Source organism: Myotis daubentonii, chromosome 10, assembly GCF_963259705.1.
Source record: "Myotis daubentonii chromosome 10, mMyoDau2.1, whole genome shotgun sequence".
Lineage (NCBI taxonomy): Eukaryota > Metazoa > Chordata > Mammalia > Chiroptera > Vespertilionidae > Myotis > Myotis daubentonii.
The window spans coordinates 31,999,827-32,022,681 of NC_081849.1; the positions used below are offsets into that span (position 1 = coordinate 31,999,827).

The 22,855-nt window shown below is 46.6% G+C and overlaps 1 protein-coding gene across 2 annotated transcripts in view; it reads left to right on the forward strand.

Moving 5' to 3' along the window:
• TBXAS1 (thromboxane A synthase 1) overlaps positions 1–22,855 on the forward strand; it is a 156,840-nt gene that overhangs the window by 66,020 nt on the left and 67,965 nt on the right. For both annotated transcript variants that reach the window (XM_059711959.1, XM_059711960.1), the window contains one exon: positions 13,497–13,593. In XM_059711959.1, coding sequence (XP_059567942.1) covers positions 13,497–13,593 — 97 coding nt within the window. The remainder of the gene's footprint in view (positions 1–13,496; positions 13,594–22,855) is intronic.

The window sequence follows — 22,855 nt, forward strand, 5'->3', positions numbered from 1 at the left end:
GGAAACAGTGGGTTGATCAAAGGAACACAGGTCTCTTTATGGTAGGACTTCTTGAAACCTTTCGTGTAATAACGTGCTTGGGAAACCTCCAAGTGAGAACTTCAGCATTTGACTACAGAACTTTTCTTGTTGTTTTCCAGAATGTCTCTTGGGACTAGAATATATGGAGAACAGGCTTTGAGAGAAAACATGGATCTAACACATAGCAACATTCTATTCCCAAAGAATCATGTTAAAAACAAAAAAGGCCATTGACAAGAATAGTTTACTTCACCATTGTGAATTATTAATGTTGCGACCAATAATTACTAATTTCCCCCACTTCCAGGTGTGTGTGTGTGTGTGTGGCACTGTGGAGCCCTGGGAACACATTGCAATGCTTTGCTTGTCTCTTTATTCCTTGTATTTTCATACCTTTCTTGCATTCTGCTTCTTATCCCCAACAAACAACCACCCCAATTGTGCTTACTGTGTATTTTTTGGGTACACATTCTTTGCAAACTGTGTATCCTTATTTTGTGTGCATCATCTGTAGCTTATGCCAACAGTTAGTAATCTCATTCTCTTGTTTAGTGTGTTCACTGAGCACTGTGTTTTCAAGATTCATCATGTCTCTGTCCCCCCCCCCCCGCCCCGCAAGTCTATTGCATCCAACTACTGCCTGTCCCTGCGCAGTGCACCCCCACCCGTCTTACCCGTCCACTCTCCCAGAAGGTGACACACAAAGGCTTCCGGCAAACAATGTTGCAATGGACAAACTTTTAAAGGCCCTTTCTGGACCTGTGCACAAATTCTATGGACTAGAGATCTTGCTTTTATGACTGTAAGAGACATATATCTTTGTTCCCTGGGGCCACTTTCATAGTAACTGTCATTGATCCATAACAGTTTTCTAGTTTTCTATATGGGTCTTGTCCCTTTAATACAGTATCTCGTGTGACCCTCCCAACAACCCTTCGAGTTTAGCTGGGCTGATCACATTATCCTCAATTTATACGTAAACATAAGGGACTTCAATTGGGGAATGATAGTTTAGTCAGAGGTGAGCGTAGGGCCGTGTGGGTTCTCCTTATGAACCCAAAGCCTTCCGTTCCACTGTCCCTTATTGTTCCTTGGGCGCTCTCAGCACTCCTGCCTTAAGACTTCGGCCCTGACACTAGGTCACGTCATTATGTGTTGACTGTCCTGCTCTCCTGCTGGAATGCAAGCTCTGTGAGGACAGGAACTCTGTCTCTTCTTTGCTCTGCTTTCCCCAGTGCCCGGAAGTGACCTACAAAAGGTGCTCAGTAAATATTTGTTGAATGATGAAAAGAATCATTCAGGATAGATATGTCCCCAAGGAAACCTCAAACAGGAAGTCTTGTTGTTTTGCTGATTTCAGTAATGAGTATTATTTCCCAGGGACATACGGAAAGGAATCGGGGAGGTCTGTCCCCTAAAATCAAGGTTTTGGGTGGCGGGGTCTGTAATCTTTCCCCATCAGTGCTCCATCAATTCAGCAGTCAGCCCTCAAAAATACAGTTGATTTACTACCATGTCAGGCCATCTCGGGATCCACAGGATAAGGGAAGGATCTGCTCTGAAGAGCTGCCAGTTCAGTTCCACTCATTCGGGCCATGCCTCGGACTCTTACCGGGCTACTATCTCACGTCTCTATCCTAGCCTGACTCTGGCCTAGGATGCCAGAAAGAGCACCAGATTGGGAACCAGATCTGGCTTCCAGTCTCAACTCAGCTGTTCCCAGCCAAGGGACCAGAATCATCATCCTTACCTTGAAAACACACTTGAGCTCCTGCCTACCTCATAGGTCTGATGTGAGAAAGGAACTCTCGCTCTGTCAGAGCAGGGGTTCTAATCCTGATTCCTCCCATCCCAGCTGGCACTCTGGAGCCTGTCCCTGACCAACCGTGGGTGAGCTTCACTAGTCCCGCACATGGGGCCTCAGAAAGGCCGGGTAGGAGTTTCTCTGTCCTCTCCCGCCTCCTCCTGGCTAAGGGGCAGTTCTCGGGCAATGGCATGTGTTCTGGGGCACACACGCCATCGCCTCACCTCGTTGGACCTGCTTTCCTATGAAATGAGGGGTTTGAGCTAGAGCTGTCATCTTGCAGCTTCCTTCTGTCTCTCCAATACCATGATCTGTGCTTTAATGTCTCTTTTCTCTGCCTCCTGTGTCTCCCCAACAGGATCTAAAATTCTTTTGCCATTAAATTCTCCTTTCTTCAGAGTTCCCCATCTGGGCTTGCTAACACCTGGCCCAGGACAGCGCCCTCCTCCCATGGCCTGGGGCTCCTCCCCTGGCCGCACTGTCGCTTCAGAACTGGTTCTAGCTTTCGTCAAGCCCTTCAATTCATATTCTGAGTCCACATATCATTTGGGAAGAAGAGATTTTGCCATATACTGTCACACAAATACATGTCTTGCACGTATTCTATGCAATAGGCCCTCTTCTCCCCACGGTCACACACACACACACACACACACACACACACACACACACACTTCCCTCCAGTGCCTGAGAATCTACATGCCTGGGCATGACTGTGTGGGCACACATATGCAGGGACAGCCAATGACTATTTTAATGTTTCTTTGTTCCTGTGGTGCCATCTAACTATTTATTTAGTGGTGTGATGCTGTTTGCATCAACAACTTTGCCTTATAGGCTGTTCTTCATGTTTATGCTTCTTACTGTGAAAAAAATTGCTTGCCTAACATCTGTTCTGAATCCGCTTTTTCTTTATTTTGTTATTTATCTATTCCCTATCGAATTAAATTTGCACCAAGGACAGTAACTGGAATTGGAATCTTCGGTGTCCTCCAGGATTCCTGTATACTTCAATGCATCTCTTAATTACTCTTTTTTTGCTCTTATGAGATATACATATTTACCCACGTTCACGCAGGCAGATTGGCTTGTAGCTTACCTCTGCCTGCCCCCTCCGGGGAATACGTTTTATTAACTGAATAAATTAAGTGGGCACGTATATCCAATAGAGTAGAGAGGTTTTTCGCTATAGGTTTATTTCAGATCATTTTCCCCTGGCTGCCCAGTTCCCTCTTTGAGCCAGAGCTCTGTTCTGGAAGAAGCTTTAATGTAGCTTGATATCATCATAACTCACCAGGACTGGGAGGGCCTCTGTGTTTTATAGATGAAGACGCTCTTCCAGGCTGGTTTGTGTGTGATTGGACCCGAGTCCCCACTAACCCCCTACTCCCACCACTTAGAACTCACTTTGGGACCGACCAAGCATATGCCCAGCTGTAGCCCAGACAGTCCCTTAAGAAGGGCAGTGAGACCTGCTTTTCTTCCTGACGCCTGGGAAATCTACCAGGTGTAAGCCTGTGACCCTGAGACTCAGGGGCTGGTGCAAAGCCACTAAGTTCTAACTCCAAAGGCAGTGCTCACTCTGGGAGAGGGAGGGAGCCCCTTTCCCCTCTTTATGACCTTTCCCACACTCATCTCAGGGTCTGTGTCCATGTCTTCTAAAGCCACAAAGACAGAGAGGACGATTTCCCCCAAGTCTGAGAGAACTCACTGCTGGCCCCACTCCAGACATTGTCCACTCAACAGATATCTCAGCTTTGCTCTGTGTAGAGCACTGAGCTGATGGTAGTGGGAGAGACCACCCCTCCCTTCCAAAAAAGTATCATTCCTGTCTCTTTTCCTGAAGACATTTGGTATCTACTTTAGAAGAAACACGTGAACATCGGCCAAATTGCCCAAGAATGCCAGGTAGTAAGTGTCTGAAAACCACATGATTGAACCACCACCCTGAAGCCACAAATTCGATTGGTTTATGGGCCAGTGAAGGCAGAGAAGGCTTCTAGGTGGAGACAGCACTTGAGCAAGGTCTTGGAGGATGAATAACAGGGAGATGAGAGGGAAGAGGGAAGAACATACAGACCTGAGACTCACCTGCACCGGCAGACCTGCAGGCAGATGCCCCTTCCACAGTGTGGAAGAGAACAGAGAGAGTGGACCACGTGTTTCAGAACAGGCAGGGACTGGGTGACTTTTGGAATGGCAAGATAAAGGTGAGTACAGAGAAACAAGGTTCTGAGGTTTCAAGTCTGGCTTCAAATCCGAAGGAATTGGGAAGCAGGAGGATAAGAAGTGATTTCCCAGGACCAGAAAGGCATACTCAAAACCATCCTCCTAATCACTCATATGTACAGATTGCTCTCTAGCTTCTTGGGGAACTGAAGAGAAAATAAGACAGGGCTTTGTCCTCAAAGAATTCACAGAGCAGTAAGGAGCCTGTCAATAAAGAAAACAGAGTGAGATGCAGATTAATAGAGGAATGGAAAACGAGCTATGGAACCTGAGAGGTCCACAGAAGAGGGGACAGGTGACTTGTCAGCCTTTTCCAAACTAATGAGATGAAGACCAGAAGAAAAATCATGTGCAAGGTTGGAGAAATACTGCCAATTTTGAGAGCCACAAATAACTATTTTTATAGCAATGATGAGGTTATGATTCCCAAACTATGTGCGAAGGCACCCCAGGGTGCCACAGTGAATTCATAGGGCTTCTTGGGATATTTTAAATATTCATGGGGAACACAGCGACATCTGTTGGTCACTGTGAGAACCACTTCCAAGTATGTGTATTTTTTCAAATGTCCACTAAACTGTTAGAACATGAATACTTATTAAGCTGTTTGGACTTCACTGCTTAAAAAATAAGAGTGTTAGGGACTTCTTTTGGCCTTGGGAGGCAATGAAAAATTACTAAGTCATTAAGGGTGCTGTGAATTGAGAAATTTTGGGAATCATTTTGGAAGAGGAATGAGGCAGGTAGAGAGGGTGCAAGCTTCGGCTGGGACCCTTGTTATGGACCAAGAGGCTCGCATTAGTTGCTTCAATGGAGAGTTTTATCTGAAGTGGGACAACATGGTCACCTTCTGTTTTACAAAGTTAGATTTGTCTTTGAGGTGGGAGTTGGTTTGGAGCAGGGGTGGGCAAACTTTTTGACTCGAGGGCCACAATGGATTCTTAAACTGGACCGGAGGGCCGGAACAAAAGCATGGATGGAGTGTTTGTGTGAACTAATATAAATTCAAAGTAAACATCATTACATAAAAGGGTACGGTCTTTTTTTTTTTTTTTTTTTTTTTTTTTTAGTTTTATTCATTTCAAACGGCCGGATCCGGCCTGCGGGCCGTAGTTTGTCCACGGCTGGTTTGGAAGCAGGGAGCCCCATTGGGAGCTACTGCAGGGGTCCTAGTGAGAGAGATGGGGGTGAACCCACAGCATTAGGATTAGTATGTCCATTAAAGTGATGGAACTCCTACTGCATGCCCAACACAGCAGTAAATGCCAGACATCAAAGATAAACGGGACAAGGGCCCTGTGTTTAATGCACTCATAATTAAGTGGAAAGGCAGCCAAGGAAACAGACCATTACAAGCCAGCAGTTAACCAGGCAAGAGAAGAAGAAAGAGTGCTGTTCCAGGAAGCTAGAGGGAACAGCATGTGCAAAGACATGGAGGCGAGAGGTGGTTAGGGTTTCAGTAAATCAGGTTGATCATCAGCACTGGCTCTTGGGTGATGGGGAATAGGGAGGGAAGAGGCCGAGAGCAAGGCAGGGGCCAGGTTGTGAAGGATGCTAAAGACTTCCAAAGCGCTAGATCAGTGGTTCTCAACCTTCTGGCCCTTTAAATACAGTTCCTCATGTTGTGACCCAACCATAAAATTATTTTCGTTGCTACTTCATAACTGTGATGTTGCTACTGTTATGAATTGTAATGTAAATATCTGATATGCAGGATGGTCCTAGGCGACCCCTGTGAAAGGGTCGTTCGACCACCAAAGGGGTCGTGACCCACAGGTTGAGAACCACTGGGCTAGATGGTGACAAACCACTGAAGGGTTTTCAATAAAGATACAATGAGATTTGCATTTGACAAAGTCCTAGGTCAGTGATGGTGAACCTTTTGAGCTCGGCGTGTCAGCATTTTGAAAAACCCTAACTTAACTCTGGTGCCATGTCACATATAGAAATTTTTTGATATTTGCCACCATAGTGAAACAAAGACTTATATTTTTGATATTTATTTTATATATTTAAATGCCATTTAACAAAGAAAAAGCAACCAAAAAAATGAGTTCATAGTGTCATAGGTTCGCCATCCCTGTCCGAGGCGGATAGACTGAGTTGGGGCCCACGTGGGGACAAGCAGCAGATCAGATGCACAAGCTAGAATGATGGGCCCATAAATCTCTCAGGGGGAGGTCCGAAGCCCGGCAGGAAGTGAGGGGCCGGAGACCCACCAGTATGACGAGGGCAGGAGAACAATGCCAAACGGGCCTCCGGCGCCCCGAGAGGAAAAGGGCTGATTAAGGGCTTATTCTGTCCATCAAGCTCTGGCGGGCCTGTGAGTTCAGGGCGGGCCCCAGGCAGGCGGGTCCTGAGGCCTATTTCCCCACTGAGCTGCCTGCCACTTCCACAGCGAGTCCAGGCTGGAGGTTAGACTTAAGGCCAGGACAACAGTCAACCTGCTGGGAGATCAAACTGTCACCCAGGCAAGGATTTATCAGGTGCTTAGTGCTTAGCAGTTGTCAAAGTTGCTGGCGGTTCCTCACTGACCCTTCAGTCTCTACTGGAAACCAGGTCTCCAGGCACGCTCAGCGTCCTTCTGCCGACATGGGGAGGGTGTTGGCATGTCACCTGGTCTCCAGGGGCACGCCGAGCCCAGCTCCTTCATCCCCTATAAAGTAGCACTCCACCCACTGGAGTGTGCAGGGCCCCTCGCTTTGATGGGGAGGTGATCGTGCCAAAACTTTACTGTGGAAAAAGCATTCTCCCGTTTCTCATCCGACCCACATAACAGCCTCTTTTATCAAAGAAACTGGCTCCGGGAGGCTGTGGTTTGCTCAAGGTGACACAGCTGCTAACTCATAGGACAGGGCCTTGAACCCAAGTCCCTGTAGCTGCACCACTGCCAACCTCCACCCTGAGGCTCGACAGATGTGGTGGGAACAACCCAGTGACGAGTCTCTCTTTTCCCTTTTTTTTTCTTCCTTTTTCTCATTGCAAAAGTCACATGCACTCATTATAAACCACTAGAACTTGAAAGAGATACACAATGTGAAAAGTAACAGTCCCCATAACTTCCTGCTCCAGATACATGCCCTGTTAGCCAGCTAATATATCTTCCTCCAAATCTTTTCCAGGAATATTGTTCACAGCTCAATAAGTGCTTGTTGAATGAACTAATAGAGAGACGACCATTTACTTACAGAACTATAGGGACCATTTCACAACGTGCTTTTCTATTCAGCTGTGACATTCGGACATCCTTTTGTGTGCGTGAGCACAGGTGCCACCGATGATCAGCCGCTAGCGTGGTCACCCCGATGGGGGCAGGCCTTCTGGAACAGGGCCAGGCAGCCCCCAGGCTAACTAACACCAGCCGCCTACCCACCTCAGCTCCCGGAAGGCAGCTGTGAACTATTTTGGTTGACCTGACTGGTCAGTTGTTTTTTTTTTGAAAAAAGAAAACTACAAATTAAGTCAAACAAGTGTTATTTTTATTTGCATAATACTTCACTGATTTGCCTCAATTTTCTCTTCAATCCGGTGCTTTGGGGTTGCAGAAGCAAATTCTTATGTGCATAAATAAATAGAAAGGAATAATTGGCCGAGAAGTTTTTGCTCGGAAAGGTGACTGTTTACACATGTTGATTAGAGGAAGCAAGAACTTACCTTGGTCACTGGGCTGGTGTGGTGGTTCTGGCGGCTTTGAATTCCTACCTTAAAAGACACGGTGCACACAGTGGCTCCCTCCTCCCGCACAATTACTCAGCCCTGGGCTGCTCCGCGGAGGCCGCCTGGGCGAGGAGAGCTGAGGGAGCAGAGGGCACAGGGTCAGTGGCAGGGGCTCAGGCGTTGGCAGCTGTCAGGCTGGGATCAGGTCCCGTGGGCAACTTACTCAAACTCTCTAAGTCTCAGTTTCCTAGTTTGAAAAGTGGGTACAATAACTACCCCATCCATTTTTAATGAGGATTAAATGAGATAATACAAGCAATGCACTTAGAACAAGGCCCGCCGGCAGTGAGCATTCCATACATGCTCACATGGGGGTTACCTCGAAGGCTCTGAGAAGCGTCCTCAGCCTTCTCCACTGGCCCATTTCATGGGTATAGGACGTCCCTTCACACCCTACAGGGAGTTGACTTACTATTCAAAGACCACAATGTCATTTCCTTTTTCATTCATAGGAACTGTAGGATTTAAAGCTACTGCAGCCAACTGCAGAGTCCCAGTTTCACTCCCGTATTTCAGGGACAGGGAGGCTGAAGTGAGGGGCGTTTATGGAGTTTGCCTGGGACAGTTTCCTGAGCTGGGGAATCCTGACCCAGCCTCCTGGGCTCCAGTGCCCATTGTTTTGCAATGCACCCCCACCCGCACCTCAGGAAGCAGGAAGACGCCACCAGCCATTCATACGCCTGCACACAGCTGAGGGCAGGCCCTCTGGGGAAGTCCATTTTGAGGGGCAGAATGACATCAGCATTCACAGGGTTGAGAAGAAAGGGGGCACCATATCCGTTAGGACTTCAGGATTTCAAGCACGGAAACCCAACTCAAATGAACTTAAGTACAAATGAAAGTGAGCTTGGAGGATCCAAGGAAGACTGCAGGAGGCCAAAGGCCTTCAACCAAACGTTGTATGTACTAACTCAACACTCTCTGTTCACCTCAAACCTCTGCTCATCTCTGTTAGCAGCTTCTGCAGAGGGTTCTTGCCCCGGGGCAGAAAGATGACCACCAAAAGCCCTAAATTAATATATTCCGTTTAGCAGCACCAGGAGAAAGACAGAGTGTTCACTCCAGCCTCCATACACTCATCCCATTGAAGGATTCTGACTGGCCCGGACTAGGTCATGTGTCAACCCTGTGGACCAGTCACTGTTGCCAAGGAGATGAGGTACTATGATAGGCCATGCCTAGATGGTGAGTCCATTCTCATGACCAGAAGGACAGAGTGCTATCACTGGCAGCAGCTCCAGAGCTGCCTGGAAGGGGTGGTGCTACCTCGAGGAGAGCTGGGCAGACAAAACAGTGGAGCCATCCCAGGAACTGCAAAGGAAGCCCTGAGAAATGAGCTTCATTTACATGTTTTTCTTTTCAAGATCTTTCCAGGAGCTCCTCAAACTACAGATGAGCGTTTGTATAAATATAAATTCACAAGATTACACAATTTACATGTAAAATGGGGCCAGTTTTCTCAGGAGGTTCATAAACCAGCTCTGAAGCAATTCTAAAGGAATTGTGACAAAATGGTTTTTAGCATTAGCAATATTGCAAGAAAAACACATAAAGACTCCCAAGATGCCCACCAGGGAGGACAACTTTCCTTTGAATGTAGGAGTGTTATTTTGGGTTTTTGAAAATCCAGACTATGTGTAAAATTATTTGGCAATAACTAAATCAATGCAAATATAGTATTACTAAAATATGCTTGCACCCTAGTGTAAATGTTTTCCTTGTAGAACTAAGAACGCAGGGAAACAGGAATGGTGTGAACTTTGGTTAGATATAGAGCAGGGCTTTTTATTTGGGGTTTGGACCCCAAACTGGTTATCGTTATCACATCAGGATCCCCGGGGGAACCTGTTAACATGAGAAGAGACCGGGTCCCACTCCAGAGACGTGGTCAGGTGGGTCTGGGCGGGGTCAGGCGGCCTTGTTTTCTGAATGCTGGACAGATGGTTTTGACTAACCACTGCCCTCGGACAGTGTTCCTCGGGGTGGAGCCATCAGAACCTCAAGAGCCTGTTAAAATGCATTTGCTTGGGCCCCACCCAGGCCTGCCAGATCCGACTCAGTGAAGAGCAGAGCTATAACTCTATAGTCTATTAAGCTCCCAAGTGACTTTCCTAAAAATAATTTTTATTTTGAGACAGTTATAGATTCCCAAAAAGTTGTAAAACAAAATGTACAGAGAGGTCCCAGGGACCCTTTGTCCAGTTTCCCCCAGTGGGGAATTGGAGTACATTATCGAAATAAGGAATTTGACATTGGTATAATCCACAATGCTTATTCGGATTGTATTAGGTTTATATGCGTGTGTGTGTGTGTGTGTGTGTGTGTGTGTGTGTGTGTGTGTGAACAAGAGAGGGAGAGAGAGAGAGAGAGAGAGAGAGAGAGAGAGAGAGAGAGAGAGAATAGCATTTTATGCAAGTACATCACGTGTGTAAGTTTGTGTAACCACCACCACAGCCAATATACAGAACTGTCCCGTCACCACAAGGCTCTCTAGTGCTACCCTTTATAGCCACACCAACCCATCACCAACCCTTCTCTAACCTCTGGCAACTACTAATCTCTGCTCCAATCTCTATAATTTTGTTATTTCATAAATGAAAAAACTGTGGTACATTTACACCATAAAGTAGTGTGCAGCTGTACAAAAAGAAGGATCTCACCTGGCCAGCGTGGCTCAGTGGTTGAGTGTCAACCTGTGAACCAGGAGGTCACTGTTCGATTCCCGGTCAGGACACATGCCTGGGTTGTGGGCGTGATCCCCAATGTGGAGGTGCAAGAGGCAGCCAATCAATGATTCTCTCTCATCATTAATGTTTCTCTCTCTATCTCCCTCTCCATTCTTCTCTGAAATTATATATATAATATATATATTATATATAATATATATTATATATATATTTTATAATATATATTTTAAGAATGATCTCCCTTGGTGACACCATAGAGGGACCTGGAAAGTATTATGCTAAGCAAAATAAGCCAGTCAGAGAAAGACAAGTATCACATGATCTCACTTATATGTGAAATCTAATAAACAAAATAAACAGATGAACAAAATAGATCCAGAGACATAGAGGCATGCAGATTGCAGAATCTCAGAGGGAAGGGGGAGGTGGAGACGGGAAGAGATTAACCAAAGAACTTATATGCATATATGTATGGCCCATGGACAGACAATAGTGTGATGAAGGCCTGGGGTGGGGCAGGAGCCAGGTGGAGGGGAGCAAAAAAGGGAATAATAGGGGACAACTGTAATACTCACAACAATACAAATAAAATTTAAAAAACTCAGGGGGGAAATGTTACACAAGTGGAATCATATAATATGAAATTTTTCCCTCAAAAGCAGGGGCAGAGATTATAAAAAATATTTTAAAAATAAGTATGAGAATTAAAAATATATATGAACTCTTTCTAGAATGGCTTTTTTTCACTCACACAACTCCCTTGAGATCCACCCAAATCAGTGTAAGTGTTAATAGTTTGGGGCCTTTTCTTACAGCGTAGTATTCCATTGCATGGAGGTAGCACTGCTTGTTCAGCCATCCATCTGCTGAAGAACATTTGATTTGCTTTCAGTTTTTGTCTACTACAAATGAAGCTGCTATGAACATCCATGTCCATGTTTTCTGTGTGAACATAAGTCTTCATTTCTCTGGGATAAATACCCGGTGCGATGGCTGGATCATATAGTGAGTGCATGTTTAGTTGTATAAGAAACCGCCAAACTGCTTTCCAAAGTGGCTGTACCATTTTCCATTCCCACCACCAATGTAGGCGTGATCCAGATTCTCCACATGCTCGTCAGCATTTGATAGTATTACTTTATCTTAGCCATTCCGATAGATGTGTAGTAACAGCTCACTGTGGTTTTAATTAGCATTTCCCAAATGGCTAATGGTAGTGCACATCTTTTCATGTGCTTACTTGGCATCTGTATATCCTCTTTGGTGAAACATTTGTCCACTTTTTTATAGAATATGTACTCTAAATGCAAATTCTTTGTCAAATATATCGTTGGAAAAAATTTCTCCAAGCCTGAAGATTATCTTTTCATTAAAACAAGGTCTTTTAGGGAGCAAAAAATATTTTTTTTGGATGAAGTCCTTTTCATTAATTTTTGTCTGTGATAGGTTGTACTTTGGGTGTCGAATCTAAGAACTATTTGCCTCCTAAATCCCCAAAATTGTCTCCTATTGTTTTCTAAAAGTTTTATGTTTTACATGTAAGTCTGTAATCCATTTTGAAGTAATTTTTTGAATACAGTGTGAGGTCATTGTTTGGCCAGTGTATGTCCAATTGCCCATGCACTACTTGCTGAAAAGGCTTTGCTTTTGTATCTTTGTCTAAAATCAATTGAGGATATTTGTATGGTTGTATTTCTGGATTTTCTACTCTGTTCCATTCACCTATGTGTCTATTTTTCTGCCAATACCACACATTCTTGACTACTGTAGTCAAGTCTTAGAATCTGGTAGATGGATTCCTCCCACTTCATTCTTCTTTTTCAAAATTGATTTAGTTATTTTAACAACTTTGCCTTTCCATATAAGTTTTAAAATAAGCTTGCCTGTGCCTAAAAAAGTTCTCACTGTGATTTTGATAGGAATTGCATTAAACCTATGGACCAGTTTTGAGAGAATTGACATCTTTACAGTGTGGAGTCTTCCAATCCATGAACATCATTTATCTCTCCATTTATTTAGGTCTTCTTTGATTTTTTAATATGCATTGTAAATGGTATCGTATTTCAACTTTGGTTTCCACATGTTCATTGCTAGTATACAGAAATGGTATACTGATTTTGCATTTGTATGTGTGTTGATCTTGAATTCTGCAACCTTGTTGAACTCATTTATTAGTTCAGGGTTTTTTTTTATGTCATCTGAAAATAGGGACAATTGCATTAATTTCTTTGCAATCTATATGCTTTTAATTTACTTGCCGTGGTGCACTTGCTAGGAGTTCCAGCACTATGTTAAATATCCTTGCCTTGTTCCCAATCTCAAGAGAAAGTATTCATTCTTTCACCATTAAATGTGAAGGCTGTGACTGGCTCTTGGTTGCTTTTGTCTCCTCGGCACTTTAATAAATAAATACAACAAGGCATATTCGTAAGCACTGCCTCCAGTTAGAATGCATTAGCACCAGCTGACTGACCAGTCCTTGCCCTCATTTCTTCCTTACATCCAAGCATCTGTGGAGTTCCTTCATATGCAGATGTGGCAACCAGATGTTCAGCCCTTCCCCAGCAGGTTTAATCTTTCCTGAATTCTCACAAATGCTTATTAATTCACTTCAGACTTTTTCCAAGAATCTTTTTTTTTTTTTCTAGAATGACTCTCTCTCTCCACTTTTGAACAATGTGGACAATACTGACCTCCGCCATTTTCTTTTTGGTCTTACCACTGGATCTTATGAATTCCTTATTAAGGTGTTTAAACTTACAGATCTATCTTTTCTATCAGGCTATGAGCTCCCTGGATGCAGGGAATCTCCAGGGACTGGTACAGGTAGGGTTCTATAAATGTCTGTGGAATGTTAGTTAGATCATCTCGGCTACACTGCTCCTCAGGATTAGCTCGTGCACGTCCTCCTCTACTCTGCACCTTTACTTCCTGTTTATCTTTTATCCTTCACGCCAAGCCACTACGAACTCTTTTATGAAAGGATAAAAGGATAGACAGATACAACATATTTTAAACTAATTCTTTTATTCTCCCAGGTACTATCTCGGCCGTCGGATGTTTATCGTTATCTCGGAGCCAGACATGATCAAGCAGGTGTTGGTTGAGAACTTCAGTAATTTTACCAACAGAATGGTATGTAGTTTTCTTTCTGCATATGGATGGGTGGGGGATTATTCTCAGATGCAAGGACTGCACATCACATCTAATAGGGTCATGACTGGGTCTCTTATCAGGTTTAGATCAGCTCAACTCAAAATTGAGCTCCCCAGTGAATTCAGGTTTTCAAAAGAGATGTACAGGACTGGTGGAAAAAGAATGGAATTTACCTTTAAGAAATGCTTCAAGACAGCTAAAGAGCAAGAGAAGTTGTGGTTATAAAAATGCTAAAACCAGGAGGGTTGTTCAAAGCTAGAGGAATCTAGAGGGCACAGGTCAAGTGACTGAGGAAGACCCAGCAAGGTTAATAAATGACAGAGAAAAAGCAAAATTTTGAGCCTCTTGTGCTGATATCTTTCCCAGAGAGTATAAAATTCCTGAGGCTGGAAAGGAAAGACAAGCAACATGAAGAGGGAAATTTGTCCCCAGATAGCAGGAGGAGCCTGTAAGTGACCCCTTTATGTCAGTTCAAGTCTCCGACCCACTAAAGGATGTACATACTCCATCTTTTTAAAAAGCATATTTCCTACTTTTTATCTTTGATGAGAAATCCCAAGGAATGGAAGAGGTGACAGAGGATGGCAGAGGTCAGAGTAGTCCATATTTCCCAAAAGTGGGGAAATAAGAATTCTAGCAGAGAAGACCAATAGCATTTATGTTGGTTCTTAAAATGAGTCTAAAGTGAAAAAACACTTGTTTGTGAGACTTCAGAGAATCACGATGTGCCAACTTTTTTTTTTTTGGTCAAATTAAACTCATCTCCCATTCTTATGTGGATGGTTGGTAATGTAGTCACTCTTGTTGGTTATTTGGCAAACTTTTGCCATATGCCAGGCACTGTCTGGGTGCTGGTCATAAAGAGATAGAAGACTCAGCCTTGTCCTCAAGGAGCTCAAGGTCTAAGGACAGAGGAAGAGGGACCAGTACACTATGGAGGGTGAGCGTACTGCTGTCGAAAACACTGTGACACCCAGGCTGGGACAGAAGAAGGCTTATTAGATGGGAGATCTGGGGGGTTGAATCTTAAAGAGAGTTGCACAGCCCCCCTGTGTTCTGTGCTGGTTGAGCCACCCAGAGTGTTTTGTTCTCATTAAATTTCATAAGAACTAATGAGATTGGTACCATTATCATCTCTATTGAACAGACAAGGGGACTAAGACCCGATGAAGTGACTACCCTGGTCACATGACTAGTAGGAAGAGCAGGGATTCACATGCCCTCTCCCAACTCAAGTCCAGGGCGCTTTTTCCTGCCACGACTATGACAGTTGCCTCAGGGGACATTTCTGGACCGGCAAGGTTTCACTGAGTCGTTGGCTGCTCGCCCAAACATGCTCATTGTCCAGCCCCGAGCTTCACGCCCAGTTCCAGACGCCGCATGGCCACGAGAAGGTGGCCTGGAGGGGTGGCTGAAGGAACTGCAGAAGTTCACCATGCTGCCTCTAGGTTCTCTTCCCCGAACATTGTACTGCTGTTCCCCTGTCCAAGCTCAAGGTCTTCTGTGGCGCCGGACTCTGAGAGACTGGGCCTGATAGTAAATGCAGTTGTTGGTTTTTGCTCAAAGGGTGTTGATTATAGAAGTGGCGGGATCCAGTGAGTCACAGGGCCCAGACCCCCAAGCTGTGTCTCGGCAGGCAGCGAAGGCACTCCGAGAGCCTGCCACGGTTCTTGAGTACCCTTAACCCCTAAGCAGTGAGATGGGACGTGGCAGCCACGTGCCTCCCTATTGTTTCATGTGACACCCAGATGTTACCAAGATCCTGATGGCTGACTTGGAAGAGGGCTGTCCTCTAATTGATATATTAGGAGCAGACATTCACTCAACATACACATGCAAGCAGTGTGCACCAACAAATTTGCCCCACCTTCGGTCCACTTCTCCTCTAAATCATTTGTCTGTCCTCTCTAATTTTTCTCAACCCCAGACTAAGGTTTACAAGCCCCAAATTCAGAATATGGTTCTAATTTCCTTCTTGCACTCAACACAGTGTCCTCAGGATGAAGTTCAAGTTCCCCCGATGGGATTTAAGGGCCTCTATACTTTAGATACATTTCATATCCTCCAATCTCACCTCTCACTGCTCCCAATACAAGCTGTCACTCCAGCGGGACCAGTCTCTCCATTCTCTCGGTAACCTCCTTTGGAAAGCCCTGCCCCAGGGCCTTTGCTCGTGCTGACCCTCCCACTAGAAATGGAGGCAGCATAACAGTGGGTTTTGCATTTACCAGTGATGTGAACTTAAGAAAATTACTTAACTCCTTTAAGCCTCTCCTTCCTCCTTTGGAAGGTGGGGAGATGATCTACCTTTGGGCTGGTGAAGGCTAAATGAGATCACACATATAAATCCTGCCTTACATGCAGGCGAGACAAGCACTCAACGAGCACTAGCTGCTATTAATAGGAAGACCTCCACCTCTTGGCATCTGTCCAGTCCCTAGCTAATCTCCCAGGCTGTCCTCCAATTCTGCCTCCTCCATGAAGCCTTCCCTACTCTTCTCCTTCTCTCAACTCTTATAACGCTTATCATCAGCGTTGCTCAATTTCACAACTGAGCCTCTGTGCCCCCTACTACTTACAGTACATGAACGTATGGCTTTCACCCTAATTTGATCATTAGCTCTTTAAGGCTTGTACTACTGTTTGTACCCCGTGGCCCAAGCACATAACGACTATTCAGTATCCAGTATGTCCTTGTTCAAACTGAACTGAATCCCCATCAACTTGACACTCTCCCTAGAAGTCCTAGGCATTACCTGAACCTGAAAGTCAATATACGCTTTCACTTCTCTTCTTCATAAACATGGAAGAAGACCCATCAAAGATGAGAGCTCTAGGAAACGCCGATGTTTATACTTTTCCATCTGGGGACACAGCCACTTCTCTAGCTTTGTTTACAGACTTTCAGCCAATTCCATATTGATGGCAAAACAATCCTTAGTGACTCCATTTTTAAAAAACCATCTTAGAGTGGGATTTTTCTCCCAGGCTTTTGAAAGTCAAATCAAATTGGGTTCTGTGGTTCCCTCTTATCCATCTGCTTATTTATCTGCTCAAAGAACTCAAGATTAGTGAGGCGTGATTTCTCCTTGCGACACCAGGCCGCCTCCCCTCCAATAAGCCATGTTTATGTAGGTGTTCCGCTACTCAGCTTTATTATACATTCACTCAGTAAACATTAACCGCTTACTCCATGCAAGCTTCTACCAAACGGTCCCTTGTGATACAGAAAACACTTCAGCATATTAGTTTGCTACGTTAGGTGAAAAGGAACTTAAATAATGCATGGCTTCACTTTCTGTTGTGAGAACCCATGTTTGCTCACAAATTCACACTTGATGCATGTGGGCCCCACCGGCCTGGTGATGTGAGAGGGTGATGTGAGCTTTACACACCCATGAGGAATTGATAGAGTATACTGGCTGGAAGTGGGGACACCACAAGGAACTCCTGGACATATGTTGCTATTGAGCAAATACTTGAATTCAGAAGTTGCTGAATGAAATGATTATTTTTTCAAACTCCAGAACACTGAGCTGGACAGACTGTGGGTCAGACCCAGGGTGGCAATTCTTACAACATGTCCCCATCACATCTATACATATAAAAGGCTAATATGCTAAGTGTCCCTCCGACTGTCTGCCCGGTTGCTATGACACGCACTGACCACCAGGGCGCAGAAGCTCAACACAGGAGCTGCTGTGTCATGCACTGGCCATTTACAAAGAAATTTTAGCACTGCCGACCTGGTGCTAACAAAGCAACACTCGGCTTCCCCCAAGTGGGACACAGGCCCCGCCACCACCCCAGAGTGACAGCCCACCAAACTGCAGCCAACGCTGCCAAGACCCCATGGCACAAAATGCTGCCCGCAGCCCAGCCCAGCCCAGAAATGGTCGCTGTGGGTGCCGGGTAATGATGTCACGTAGCAATGCCTGGCTTCCTCTCCCTAGTGACTAGCCTCCTTGGAGTTTCTTCAGCCCAGGAACACGACTTGCTTTATAGCCAGGTGCAAACATTTCACACTTTAACCAAATGTCTGTGAAGCGTTTTCCCGTGCCTCATCTCATTTGATCCTCACAGAAGTCCTGGAGTAGGTAGATAGGAGACTCGGTGGAATCCTATTTTCTTTTCATTAGCCAGAAAATGGAGATTTAGAAAGTTTAGAAACTTGACCCGACTGAAAGAAGTAAGAAATGGTGGACCTTGAAAATGACTTCAGGTTTTCTCACTGCACAGAATATAGTCAAACACTGCTGCAGTTAAATATTTTACCCTTTGTTCTCCCTGCGTGATATCCTATCTAATAAAAGAGAAAAATGGTAATTGGCATACGACGATACCCTTTTCATTGGCTAATCAGGGCTATATGCAAATTAACTGCCAACTAAGATTGGCAGTTAACTGCCAACTATGATTGGCAGTTAACTGCCAACAAGATGGCGGTTAATTTGCATATGTAAGCACAATGCAGGAAGGCGAAAGGGAAAGCAGGAAGAAGCCCCCTGCCACTGACAGTGATTGGAAACCCAGGGGGGAGCTAAGAGCTGGGGGGCAGCCATGATCGGAGAATCAGGCGCCTTTGCCACCCTGGCCAGTGATAGCAGGAAGTAGGGATGGAGCCAGCGATGGGAGCTGGGCACTGTCGAAGCTGGCAGTCCCGGGAGCTAGGGGTCCGTTGCCTGGGCCTAAAGCGGAGCCCACGATTGCGGGGCCGCTGCAGCTGCAGGTCCCCGCTGCCCGGGCCGGACGCCTAGGCCAGAGGCGTTAGGCCTGGGCAGGGGCAGAGCCTGCAACCGCGGGGAGCTGGGGGTCCCCTGCCCAGGCCTGACACCTCTGCCGGAGGCCTCAGGCCTGATCAAGGGGCCGATCCGGTGATTGGTGATCGGAGGGTGATGAGGGTCAACTCCTCTGGCCGAGGCGTCAGGCCTGGGTGGGGGGCGGAGCCGGGGATTGGGGGGATATGATGGTCCCCTTGCCCAGGCCTGAAGCCTGGGTCAGAGGCGTCAGGCTTGGGCGGGGGGTGGAGCAAGCAATCAGAGGGAGATGGGGGTCCCCAGCCCAGGCATGATTCCTGAGCCAGAGGCCTCAGGCCTGGGCGGGGGCCAGAGCCAGTGATCAGGGGGAGATGGGGGTCCCCTGTCCAAGTCTGACACCTCTGGCGGAGGCGTCAGGCCTGGGCAAGGGGCCGATCAGGCGATTGGAGGGTGATGGGGGTCTACGCCTCTGGCCGAGGCATCAGGCCTGGGCAAGGGGCACAGCCAGTGATCGGAGGGGTCTGGGGGTCCCCTGCCCAGGCCTGATGCCTGGGCCAGAGGCATCAGGCCTTGGCTGGGGGCAGAACCAGTGATGCGGGGAAATGAGGGTCCCCTGCCCAGGCCTGACACCTCTGTCAGAGGCGTCAGGACTGGGCAAGGGGCCGATCCTGAGATTGGAGGGTGATGGGGGTCAACGCCTGAGGGCTCCCAGTATGTGAGAGGGGGCAGGCTGGGCTGAGGGACACTCCCCCCCCACACACACACCCAGTGCACGAATTTCATGCACCGGGCCCCTAGTACAATAATAATCTGCTTTGTGTTGATATTTACTGCTGTGTTGCTGACAATTACCTGAAAGAGAAGTTGGGGAGCTTCACTGGGCTGGAAAAAGTTTAGCTAAATCAGAAAGCAGGTCTAATTAAGCAAGTTTATTCTATATCTATAAAAGGCTAAGTTGATTCATGCATGCGTGATACATATAAAGCTCTCACTGGCGCCAATTGCACGCATGTGTTTCGATCTGTCATTGTCAATTGTTAATTTGGTTGATACTTCTATCATAGAGAAAGGGCAAATAGCGATATTAAAATATTTCTTCTAATTAATTTCCTTTCAATATGCATGAATCCATGCACTGGGCCACTAGTTTTTTTATAAATATATTTTTATTGGTTTCAAAGAGGAAGGGAGAGGGAGAGAGACACAGAAACATCCATGATGAGAGAGAATCATTGATCAGCTGCCTCCTGCAAGCCCCCCACTGGGAATTGAGCCAGCAACCCAGGCAGGAGCCTTGATTGACAATCAAACCCGGGACCTCCTGGTTCATAGGTCGATGCTCTACCACTGAGCCACATGGGCTGGATCCCCATCACACTTCTTAAAAAAATATGCTTTTATTTATTTCAGAGAGGAAGGGAGAGAGAGAGAGAGATAGAAACATCAGTGATGAGAGAGAAACATTGACTGGCTGCCTCCTGCACACCCCCTAACTTTGTGCCCTTGACCAGAATCGAACCTGGGACCTCCTTTCAGTCTGCAGGCCAATGCTCTATCCACAGAGCCAAACTGGCTAGGGCCCCATCACATTTTCTGAGGCTCTCAATTCTATGGAAAGACTGCTCTAACTTTCCCAGTTTCCAAATGGACTCTTGGCCTCTATCAGTGCCCTCAGCACTTCCTGATGTTGCTTCCTGGTCATGAACCACAGTTTACCATTAAACCCAAACCAATCTTCTAACGTTTATAGGACCTGTTGCCCCATCACCTCGAGACTTGGTTGTTTTTATTTAAATATTTTTAATCAGCTCCTCTTTGCTATCAGGCACTCCATGGATCCAGGGCAGCTCTTACTTTAATATCTGCAGAAACTGGAGCTGGGCCTGCATGACTCAGCAGGGATGGTCACAACCCGCGGCAGAACTTCCCATCCCCGGTCTCTCCCCAAGCCCGGAGCTGGGGGAGCTGTGGGAAGGGTGAGCGAGGTAGGGGGTCTGTGGTCCAGGGCAGGGTCTAGTTGGAAGGGAGCATGGAGGGGTGCGCTCAGTCACTAAACCTGCTGCCGGAAGCTCTGAGTTCTAGTCCAAATGTCAACACGGAGAGTGGGTCCGGCTGCGGCGTGTGCATCTCCAGGCTCTGCCTGGACGTAGAGTGGAGATGGAAGGTGCTGGGAGTTCAGTGTGTGGTGGGTACCAGCCCTGAGGTCCTCATGGGTGACACAGGGTCGCTGCTCCAGGCACAGGTCCGGGCACACCCTTGGCTCACAAGAGACACGTCGGAAGCCACGGGATGATTTGTGGGTGGACCACAGGAACCCAGGGCCCTGGCTGCCCAGATGCAGCCCCTCCTGAGGCCACATTCATCCTCTCAGGAGACTTGCCCTTCCCAGCCAAGTGTGAGAGAGGACATGTCAGAGACACCCCGCCCTCCCTAACACCGCTCCTACGAGAAGCTGCTGAGGGCTGGTGAAGATCTTCCTCAGGGGCACGATTTCCCAAACCCTCTCACCCACTTCCCCAGTCAGGAAACCCCACGCCGCCATCTGGCATGGGGCCAATGCAAACACAGATCCAAGCATGTGGTTCCCCTCCTTGGAGGAAATGCTGGAAACCCTATCAGCAGGGCCACCCGAGTCCATAGCATGCCTTTGTCCAATTAGATGATGAGTTGGCAGATGGAGCCCAAGCTGGATCTAGCCCCCATTGCCCCCCTGAGCTGTGGACACACCACACACCACACCCCCTTCCTCAGAGGCCATGCTCTCTGTCCAGTCAATGTCGGAAGCCGAGACAGGGAAGATCAGATCGTGTGACCTCTGAGACCCTCTTCCACTGGCGGAGAGTGAGTGGGAGACGATCGTCCAGTGGGGATGGAACACTTCACTATGTCAAAGCACCAAGATGGAAGCCCTGGTGGCTATCTCTGTGCAGGTGCAGCCATGTGTTGAAAACAGCATATGTTCTCAGGGATAGAATTTGGGGTTCTCCGAGTGACAGAATCCTAGAGTAGTTAGTTGTTGGTTATAATATAATGAGGGGCTGGGCAACATGCTGCACCTGCCACGTGAAGAGAGAGACAGGTGGTGCCAGGAAGCCTCTCATCTGTGCACGGAAGGTTTGGCACAGTGGTCACGGCATACTTTCTTGTATTAATATTTTTGCAGCCTACTTGACACCCCACTGAACAAGTTGGCAATGCTCGCACCAGGACCCCAAAGTCTGACAATATCTCTTGGTGTCTTTAAAAGCACCTCATTCTGTGTACGCGACCTGCAGCTCGGCGTGGCCGCCTGAGAACCGTTGGCTTCTATGCCACAGCTTCACAGGCATCACACGGATCTAGAGTCGATGTTCTTGCAGGTCCCAGGACACAAGGAAACATGCAGGCTACGGCCTCATGTTCTGTTATGTCGCCTGTGCCCTTTCCATAACAACCTGCACACTCGGGCACAGCAGAGGGCCCTGCACGGGCTTCGCAGCGCTCTGCGCGGCTCTCCAGGTCAGCTGAGGATCCGGTTTGGCCCAGGACAAACACCCAATTAATGGTTTCTCTCTTCATGGGACCTCAGAATGCCAAGGTGTTCGTTTTCTTTAATAACTTGCTCCCCAGGATTGTGGCATTCTTCAAAGCTTAAGGTGTATGCTTAGCTGGTCTAGTAAGAAGTCAGGCTCTGTTTTATGAGATCTTAATTGAAAAGATAAACCCGATAAGCTGTCCAAGGCACACGTAGCATGGGGGCCGCTGCTGGGCCATCACTGCTTACCAGGACAGGTCTCCCTATGGCTGGAGAATTACCCCCAAATTATTGAAATGACATAGAAAGGACTTTTATAGCTGTAAGATCAACAGATGCTGGTTAAAAACCACGCCATGAGGCCCTTGAGGACAAGAGTCCCATTCTTTGCTAACATAGCACCTGGCACATAGTAGGTGCTCAATAAATGTTGACAACCTAATAACACTTTGACTGAGAGGATATTAGTTGAGGGAGAGGCCAACTCCAAAATTTGGTGTTTTGGTTACAGTAGGTTTTTCAAACTGTTTTTGACTGTGGCCTACAACAAGAAACACATTTCACATCATGACACAGAACAGTCACTATCCTTCTCTCTCTCTCTCTCTCTCTCTCTCTCTATATATATATATATATATATATATATATATATATATATATATACACACACACACACACACATACTTTTGAATAAAAGTTTTATAACAACAAAATAGCCGTACTTTATAAAACACTCCTCTATCTTTCTACTCTGCTCTATTTATTCTCTCTCTCTCTCTCTCTCTCTCTCTCTCTCTCTCTCTCTCGCTGTTTGCCACCCACTATACTGATTCCACCAATTCCACTGGCCACAGCTTGCTGCCTGGAAACTCCTGCCCAGAAAACGATTGAAGATGCCTTCACTGAGACTCTGCACATAGAGCTGGGCGGAGAGACAAGAGGCTAGAAAGCCCTGTTTCCCTGGTCCCGC